General features: G+C 39.4%; 1 protein-coding gene across 1 annotated transcript; it reads right to left on the bottom strand.

The window, feature by feature from the left end:
• Positions 1-7969: 7969 nt before the first annotated feature.
• On the bottom strand, positions 7970-10012 carry LOC139414373 (homeobox protein Hox-C4a-like). The gene is made up of 2 exons (XM_071162288.1): positions 9552-10012; positions 7970-8987 (listed from the first exon to the last, which is right to left on the bottom strand). Exons 1-2 carry the CDS (start codon positions 9988-9990, stop codon positions 8596-8598), a joined length of 831 nt encoding a protein of 276 aa, XP_071018389.1. The 5' UTR covers positions 9991-10012; the 3' UTR covers positions 7970-8595.
• Positions 10013-10433: the final 421 nt, after the last annotated feature.

Raw genomic sequence — 10433 nt, 5'->3', positions numbered from 1 at the left:
GCCATATCACTCTCAATTCTGCTTGACCACACTGACAAAAAACTATACATTTATCATTATTCATAATATTATTATTACTTACAGAGTATGACACCATTAAACTAACATTTTAATTGTAATAATTTGCAAAGATATTTTCTATTTTGTTTTTCTCTTTCTTCAGAGAGCTAAACTAGCTCAAGCCTTTCCTGTCCTTTCATGCACAAGCAGGCTGCAGCTCCTCGTGAACTCTGTGTGAACTGGGATGGCGACAATAAATCATTTTTTACTCTCCTCTCTCCCATCACTCGCGCCTGCCGTTAGCTCACCCTGTCAAACCATTATAATGTCTAGTCCTGCCTTTAAGCTGGTCTAGGGGACATCGAGAAGAAATATCAATAAAAAGGAATTAGAAAAAATACTGCAATTAAATATTGAAGAAGATTTGAATCAAATAAGTCAAACTGGCTGTGTGCTGCTGGTAACTATGGGCATGTAGTCAATAAGACAAAAGGCTCACATGTTACAATGAGTTTATTATTCATTTGTTTAGTGAATTTATCAGGCAGATAGTGACTTATGAACTATACAAACAATCAATAAGACGTTTTGATTCAGCCCCAGGCAAACACAGTCACTCTCCTTGGGGTCAAATGGTATGATAGTCTATATAGGGTACAGACTGACCTGAGGGTGAGAGCAAGCAAGAGGCGAGCTGGGGAGACGTGAATAGGCAAGGTACGGGCAGTGGTTAGAACCATGCATACAAATGGTGCTGTCTCTGTGCAGTAAGATTTATGAGTCCATCGCATTCTATTGCTGTAAACAACGCCGAGTAAAATAAAAAAGTTTGAGATGGCTGACGGTTGAGGAGACCAATTGTTGTGTTGGACCAATAATAACGTGATAGACCGTTTCGCAGGATGACAAATCCTTGTTTCAAGACAGCACAGGTTTTAAATTATAATAAAAAATGTATGTAGGCTAATTAGTTATCTAATTTGAATTGGGCGTTTAGGCAATTTGAAATCTTCACCCACAATTATATTCACAACACATCAGGAATTTTATACAGGTGGAAGAGTGGGACTGTTTTAATTTGACAAGGTATTATCCACACTTAACCTAGATAAGCATTCTAAATGGCCTCATTAACAGTTATTACATGACTATTATCTCATGTCCTGGGTATAGATTTGGAGTTTATCGTGATAGCTGAAAGGTCCTACATTGTCCTATACCAGTATATGACCTAAATATGACCTAAATTGTTATATTCGTGTGTGATATGAAGGAATAGTATGACCATTTGTTGCAAGTCAATTAGAGGACTATTAGACTATAGACAAATATAAGCTATCATTGTATATGTGTACAGTGGTGTAAAGTACTTATTAAGAAAAAATATTTTAATTACAACTTAAGTCGTTTTTTGGGATATCTGTACTTTACGTGACTATTTATATTTTTAGCAACTTTTACTTTTACATTTAAAATAATGTACTCTTTACTCCTTACATTTTCCCTGAAACCCAAAAGTACTCATTACATTTGGAATGCTTAGCAGGACAGGAAAATTGTCTAATTTATGCACTTATCAAGAGAACCTCGCTGGTCATCCCTACTGCCTCTGATCTGGCTGACTCACTAAACACAAATGCTTCGTTTGTGAATTTTGTCTGAGTGTTGAACAGTGCCCATGGCTATCTGTAAATTTAAAAAACAAGACAATCGTGTTGTCTGGTTTGCTTAATACAAGAAATGTTAAATTATTCATACTTTTACTTTTGATACTTAAGTACATTTAAAAACAAATACTTTTAGACTTTTACTTAAGTAGTATTTTACTGGGTGACTTTCACTTTTACTTGAGTCATTTTATTTTAAGGTATCTTTACTTTTACTTAAGTATGACAATTGGGTACTTTTTCCACCACTGTGTGTGTGTGTGTGTGTGTGTGTGTGTGTGTGTGTGTGTGTGTGTGTGTGTGTGTGTGTGTGTGTGTGTGTGTGTGTTACCCAGATAAACTTAGTTGATATACATTAGCATAACCTGTTAGCCCTACTGTCCCATCTAATGATGAGGTCATAGTAACTGCTGGAGCCTTGAACACACACCATCTTCATTCAATCTCTTGACAAGACAGAATAATCACTGGTGATGAAAGTGGGGAAAGCTTTATGTATCAGAGCACGGGCCTACTGTTGATTACTGTTGACACCCATACATCTGAAGTGGAAATATCTTATGAGTGCCATTTTCCTTTGACATATTTCACACTGCATCTGTGACGGGATAGGATGAATAGGCTGACTGACCTCACTGTATTGCTCATTCACATAGAGATTTCCTATTTGATATTCTCCTCCTCCTCAAATAGTAAAATGTTTTGTCCATTGGACTAGATGGGACTGGGTATTATTCTCCACCAATGGGCCTGGAGGGAGAGTCAAACAAGACTTTATTTGTCAAGGCATAATTGTGGATCCTCCTAATAAACCGTATTAAATTGGAATTAAGGTTCAGGAAGCACAACCTCCACCCTCATGTAAACAATCCTTTTTTGAATATAATGGTATACCCATAAACCTACCCACAAGCAAAGTTGTAGTGTAAAGTGTATATTTGTGGACAGAGGATCCATTGAGGGAATACCAACGACCAGCGGCTACCATGCGACTGAATTTCCTTATGTTTGGCATTCCATTGAGTCCTCAAAATAAAACAATTAACAAATGGATCTAAATAAAATTCCACCAAAGTGTTTAATTAGCCTACAGGCATATAATCTTAAGGACAACTGACATGGAAAGATATTGAAGATAGGCCAAGTAGTTTGTTTTGCAATAGTATCCTATTTGGCATCCATCACATGACTTAAAACGGGCTATTGGCGAATAACTTACAATTTTGTAAACTTGAAAGTAGCACGTAATATAAATCTGTCATTCTCTTAGACCACATATTTTCTGAGAGAACATGTTGACACAGCCACCAGATTATTTGACTTGCAAAACTTCCTTAAGAGTGTGTATGTGATTTGTGAGGGGACTTGTAGACCTATTATGAAAATACTAGCCACCTTTCGCAAAAAGTATTCCTTACACTGTGAAGTACATCGGATAACACATGATAATATACAAATAGTTTTGTTTCATGTAGGCTAAAGAATAATGTTTCATCACATCACGCGCGCACGCACGCACGCATCCGGGGAGAGGGGAACATCTGCTGTTCTTCGGAGTTTGAATAAGGAAGCGGCTAGATTTATAACACATCACCATTGAGAGTGCCTCCCTTTTTGTTCAATAGCCAGACGACCTCTCTTTCAACCCTGGGCTCCTATACTACCGCCATGATGCACACAATACTCTCTCTCCTGCACAATGAAACCATCGGCGAACTCCCAATAGAGATGGAATCAGCTAAGCTACCAATGTAAAATATAAATGGTAAACTATTTATAGAAAGAAAAATTCTAATAACTTGCTCATTTGATAAAGTTAACCAAAACGGCTGTGTAAATTAGGAAGCCATTGGCTGCAGCTGTAAGCCTATATATCCTCCCACATAGCCTGGCCTATTCCAAAACCATTCCATGTCTTGTGGAAGAGTTCCGCATTTTTGAGGGACATGAGAGCAAAACTTGCCATAAATCAGAATGAGAAGGAGGAATGCTGGAAAGACACTGCACAGTTCCAAAACAGCCCAGGGGGTGGGGACTCCTCCAGGCATGCAGCGACACAGAAAGCTGTATATAAACCCACTGAATTACACAAAGCAGAATGTTTTGAGTAATTTTATGGTTAAACCAATTGGCCTATAGAGCTAATTGCAAGTTTGATCGCACTTTTCTCAGCCTATTAAAACGGCCTTAGGCCTATTGACACAAAACTATCAAGGGTGCTTGCCAACATGAGGCTGTCTGAATTGAAGACGGATATATTGTTTAAGATATGACAATATCACGTCATAAAGACCCCTATTGGGAAATTTAGGCTTAAGAAATAATGGTTTATTTCTAGCCCCTAGCCTACACAAGGATTTTTGTAGGCTACCAAATTACACGAAAAGTCAAAATACTACATACTACTAAATCCATTTAAACTTAAAAGTTAAAAACATATTGTTTATAGGCATAGGCTAAATCCTTTTACAAAAAGACAAAGTTCGATCCAATCCTTCATCACTCCTCGCATCATATCTGAATGAAGGATTCGTTGACCCGAGAGCAAATGTCTGTCCGTGTGCCATGCCCATTGCACCTGCATAATAGCCTAGTTTGGTGCCAATACAGCCAGTGGTCCATAACCCATACCACAGCGCCGAGGGGGTCTCTGCTGCACCTCTTCTCCTCCCTCTCCTCTAAAGTGTCCATCCCTGTCTCAAGTAGGGTCATGACCCTTTTCGTTGCCAGACACGAACTAACAAGTAAACATGTCATTGGGTGTTTAAATATTTATAATTGCTCGCAAACAGCAGAAAAATCCAGAGACTTGACCCTACCGCCAGAAACATGCAGTCCTCACACCCCACCTATGTTCACTTACCAAAGATGCAAAAACAAAAAAAGGCTAATTCCGTTTCAAGACATTCTGAAACCCTTAAGGATTCACTGAAGTAAAAAAGAATAAGCTAATACAAACATAATTTTAGTAAAGTATTTGTTACATAAAATAGTTGTATTTGATAAAATAGGCATGTTCTAGGCTCTTATCGCGACAATTGTGTGTTTTCGTTGTTGGAGTTGCTGCTTACATCGAAATTAACTTGACAACCTATCAATTGTTCCTTAACACTTTTCTGACTCAGCCTTTTCATTAGCAAATGCAATGATGTTAGTCATATATATAGATTATTTTTGCCAATATGAATATGGAATGGACGTGTATTCATCACTGACACTGACCGCTCAGAAATGTCAACGTAAACACAGTGCAGAAACCCAGTGCAGAAACCCGATGATGTAGCCTTTCAATTCAATCCTGACAGACACACATCTCTCTCTGTCCCGTCAAAGACACTTGGGAAGTATTAGGATGTGATACTGTAAAAGTTTTAGGCTACTAGATGGATGAACACGTGTGCTGCCTATAGGCCCATTGAAAATAGTGGATATATTTGGTACGCTAAAATGCTCGGATATATATTTGGTAGGCTAACGCCTGTACTGAGAGGATGACACATTGAGATAAATATTGCATTTTAAAAACACAATTTAAAGCTAGGCTACTAGCTGTACTATGTATCATTTGACCAAAAGTAATAAAAAACGATTTAATGCTAAATATACTGTGTACAAAACATTAGGAACACCTACTTTTTCCATGACATAGACTGACCGGGTGAATCCAGGTGAATGCTATGATCCATTATTGATGTCACTTGTTAAATTCACTTCAGTCAGTGTAGATGAAGGGGAGGGGACAGGTTTAAAAGGTTTTGTAAGCCTTGAGACATGGAATGTGTGCCATTCAGTGGGTAAATGGGCAAGAACAAAGTTTCAAGTGCCTTTGAACGGGGTATGGTATTAGGTGCCAGACGCACCGGTTTGAGTGTGTCAAGAACTGCAGCTGCTGCTTGGTTTTTCACGCTCAACAGTTTCCCGTGTGTATCAAGAACGGTCGACCACCCATGGACATCCAGCCAACTTGACACAACTGTGGGAAGAATTGAGTCAACATGGGCCAGAATCCCTGTGGAACGCTTTCGACACGTTGTAGATTCTATGCCCCAACAAATTGAGGCTGTTCTGAGGGCAAAAGGGTGTGCAATACAATATTAGGAAGGTGTTCCTAATGTTTTGTACACTCAGTGTATAGACCTAAAAATACACTTCAGTAATTTAGCAAACACTTTTATCTAAAGTGTCTTACAATAGTGCTTAGAAACATTTTGGTATGGGTGGCCCCAGTGGGAATCGAACCCACGATGCTGACGTTGCAGCGCAGGACCAATTTCCCCCCATAAACCTTGTATGTATTTATACAGGCCTATACGTTTTTTTTGTGTGTTAAATAGCCTCAGGTGTATTACATGTTAATAATCGTAAACGAAGCTTTGTTATAGGCTATTCATTTCAGACATTACTCACGCATTTACGGTATTACGGCATAATGAGATTTTAGGCTTCATATTTGTAGTTAGAGGTCACAGATAGGTTACAGCATCAGGACAATTAACAAATCACATCACACACACTCTCCACGGGTCAATTAACGTAGAACAAACATCCACAATCAAGGCAACCCCATGAAGACATACACACACGTTACAAGTCGAAGTTACAAGTCGAGGGACCTTGACCGGTCATGTCAGGCCGTTGAAAAGGTCGAGAATCCCGGACTGGAATTAAGCTAATGGCACAGAAAACGTGTCCCCCGCCTGAACCCGTCTTTTATACCGTCCGCCTGAAAAAAAATTCAATACGATTGCCCTTTTCAGCCGCTCTATAGGGCGACAGAGTGGTAGGCTTTAGAAAACAGATCACTGGGAGGCAGTGATTTTGGTATGCATACACCCTCATTTCTCACCGGTGTCCGGGAGTATAATGGCAGCCAGAACGGTGGGTGGATCTGGAGGGGTTCCACTCTCCCCGAAAGTCATGGCCAAGTAAAACTCAGTAAGGCCCATGTCGCTTTGTTCTATAAGAAAGAGCTGAGAGATCCATGCTAAGATAGGAACATGTATATTAGAGGAATATTCCACTCAGAAACTGCAAAACTCATCATACCTCATCATCACCTTTTCTGTATTTTGACAGTTCTATATCTTAAAAACCTAATTACTGACATGCAAAACATTTGGGGAATGTATCAACAGTGGACTAATGAAACAAATACCAAAATATATTGAGTGGTATTTTCCTTTAAGACTTAGAATATCAAGGCTTACAACTTCAGTCTATACGGTGATGTTCACTAGCAGTATTTGGGCCTCAGGCAATTAACGCCACAATCTGTAGACATCTAGCTGCTTATTAACTTATACACATATTATAACAAAACAGTTATGATTTTGTTGTCATATCAGACTTTGTAAACTGTTTTGAAAAGTATTTTTGCTTGGAATGTCATCCCCTTGAGCACTACAGATAACCTATAGAAGATATCAAGTGTTATTTGCATGTGAAAATGGCTTGGAACACAACTCATGCAAATTGTAGATTGAAAGTGAATCTGTAGGCTACGAAGCTGCAGTGAGTTTTATAACGCTGCTAATATCAGTCTAACCTATACATTTTAAAATCACTTTAGATTGAAGAGACATACTAGCTGGTTTGATTTGAGGTACGACTGTGTGTGCATTAATATTTTTTTAAATAGAATAATTAGACGATTTCAGTGTTTTCTACAATTAAAATATTTGTAATTGTTTTCTACAATTAAAAATGTGTCTTGAAATAGCATAATACAACATACACATATTTTTAAAGTTATAGCCAATTTGTTGAGGCTTTCATAGGTCTAGTTATGTTTAATAGTCCATATGCGCAAAACAGTTGCACGTAGGCTTATGGAAATGCGCACACAGGTCCATAACATTGTTGGTAGCCTGGTTGGAACACGTCACCTGTGCTCGTATGAATCAAACTTTGTTTGCAAACACATTCTATGTCATTAGTTTAAGTTTTAACTAAGCATAATGTGCATTTGAATTTGGGGAAAACATGTTCAACCTTTTGGTGAACTCTGAAAGGGCTATTCATGTGAGATGACTCGGAAAACCCTCTGCCCCTCTTACTCATAGAATAATGGAACTACTCTAAGGGAAGTTATCAATCAGTTATTCCGATGACATATAGGCCAAGGCCTACTACCACTTTAAGGTCCGAGCACTTCTTCGTTTGCAATGGGGACTATCAAGGGTTCCCCATCTCTTACATTAATACATTTTCAAAACATGGTGTAGGTCACATGTAAATAGAATATAGGTTTTTATGCTGAATACGTAAATAAAGATGACTCAAATGTATTCTAAACTACTCGACACGGTTTTATTGAACACTACGATTATCACAAAAACACTAAACGTATTATGTTGCATTTTACAATGATCAATTAAAATAGATCTAAATCACAAAATGTAATCACAAAACACACTACCCTCACTGACTTTGCTTGATAAGAGGTTGTGCTGAAAAATAAATCACAACATTTCACTGATTCACATGTATTGAAAAATAAAAACTGGCTATTGTTACTGTCACCTCTGAGATGAATAGCCTAAATAAATAGATTACCCTAACATTATTTTTCAGAGAATAAATAAAACGATTGTGTTTGTATAAGTCTACTGACAGCTACGTATTCTGCCACAGGCAAATACTTTGATAATGTATATTATTATTCGTCAGAACAACTTACTAACATTTTTTTTTAAATGATATAATAAATAAATAAACCCTGATAACCGTAATAATCCGTTGGCACAGTATCTGCAGTAATCCATGCTATATAACATGCATACTTGAATAACTGTGGACTGAGAAGAAAAACCCGTTTACGCACAATAACACTATAGGAACAATTATATATATATAAAAAGAAAATATTTTTTTGTTAAATAAATAATCCGTTGTTTTTTCATCCTCTTTGTCAGATACTATTTTGTGTCTATAACCTTGTAATATCCTGGTCTCGTTCGACTACGGACACTCGAGAGAGTTCCTGGGAAGCTGGCATGGTGTTGGAGTCCACAGCACGCGGGAGAGTGCTGGCTGTTGTGGACGCTGTGTTGGACCCGGAGGTCGCGCTAGTGTTGGATGAGGAGGAAGATCTCACTTTCGTGTTGGGTAGCCTATGGTCTTTTTTCCACTTCATTCTTCGGTTCTGAAACCAAATTTTAATCTGGCGCTCGGAGAGAACCAGGGTGTGGGCGATCTCGATGCGTCTTCGCCGAGTTAGGTAGCGGTTATAGTGGAACTCCTTCTCCAATTCTAAGACCTGCTGGCGAGTGTAAGCAGTCCTGGACCGCTTTGCGTCTGCTCCATTGTAATTGGGATTCGCTGAGAGGTTTGTAGAGGTCAGTAGAAGATAGGAGAAAGGGAAAGGAGAAGAAGGAGAAATAGGAGAGAAGCAAGATTGGCGTGAATTGAAATATGAAAAGAAATAGCGATGTGAATGGAGAATGAAATCACTATTATCTAATCCCCAATCAAATATTTCACAGTGACTCGACTCGTGGGCTCTATAATGGGTAGCACTTTCTCCACTGCGAGAGAGAAGCTGAATTATTTATTCTACATTATATATATTTTTTAAATCCTTAGCCCTCTTTTCCTCGCTCACTTTCTCCTCCCTCTGACACATACATAACAGAAAAAGCCACATGGCAATACAACTGTCCAGACTAGTGCCTCCGCTATAAAATTTATGGCGGGTGTAATTGCCAATGCTGACTCGTAAATCTACATCATATGTGCCATTTCAAAGGGGCTGCTCTCTCAACGTACGTAGCACGAGCCGGTTATAGGCCAGGCAATATAGGTAAAATAAGGGTGAAAGAGAGGAAGAGAGAGCACGAGAGGTAGGGAGAGCGAGTAAAGAAAATAACAACACAGATTGCCTACCGATACTGACGTGGATTTTCTTCATCCATGGGTACACTACAGGCTGCTTAACCAAGGCAGAGCTGGTGGGTTGCTCCGGGGCGGCTTGGATGCAGGCAGCCGGCGCAATCGGTGGGGTGGTAGGGGATGTGGGTAACAGTGACAAGGGTTCACATGGAGATGTATGTGCCTTCCCCGCAAGCAGATTCCCCGAGTGTGTGAGCCCATGGCCGGTCTGGGGCTCGGGCTCAGGGATGCTTACACAGTTATACGGGCGCTCCTGGTAGGTCACTCGCGGAGGATACAACTCCTGGTGGTGATGCTGGTAGCCGGTGTCTCTCGTGCGGCTGTAGTATTCAGGGCTGTGTTCTGGGATGTAGCTATTTTGTGAATATTCCTCGCAAGGAGGAAATTTCGGATCGATGTAGCTAGAGTCCATCAAATACGAGCTCATGATCATTAATTTCTGGAGTGAAAAATATTTTTTCTACCTTTGTCGTTTTTCTGGTCCATAAAGCCCTCCTACTAGCAAGCGACCCTGTAAAGTTACTTTAACCACGTGACACAGCAGTCCAATGGCAGCTGGCGAGGTTGTTACCGGATAAGGAACCAGACATTTATTCGAATATTTTTGTAGCCTTTGTGTGAGAGTGTTTTCTCCAGGCAAGGCCTCGGCTCTTCGACCAAGATCAGTATGAAATGATTGAATAGGGCAGAAAGTGGCGAAGATCCGTTGGAGGCTATGTGAGGAAACAGACAGTCATATATACACACATCTCAGGCAGGGACTGAGGAGAGCAAAGGTATCGTGACATGACTCGGAAAAATATACACCAAAACAAACAGAACAAAGTAACAATGGCATAAATTGGTGTGAACTTTGCGGTTAAGTACAGATAAACC

Source organism: Oncorhynchus clarkii, chromosome 7 (assembly GCF_045791955.1).
Source record: "Oncorhynchus clarkii lewisi isolate Uvic-CL-2024 chromosome 7, UVic_Ocla_1.0, whole genome shotgun sequence".
Taxonomy (NCBI): domain Eukaryota; kingdom Metazoa; phylum Chordata; class Actinopteri; order Salmoniformes; family Salmonidae; genus Oncorhynchus; species Oncorhynchus clarkii.
Note: the sequence above shows the minus strand (reverse complement) of the source record. Positions and strands in the feature narration are given on the sequence as shown.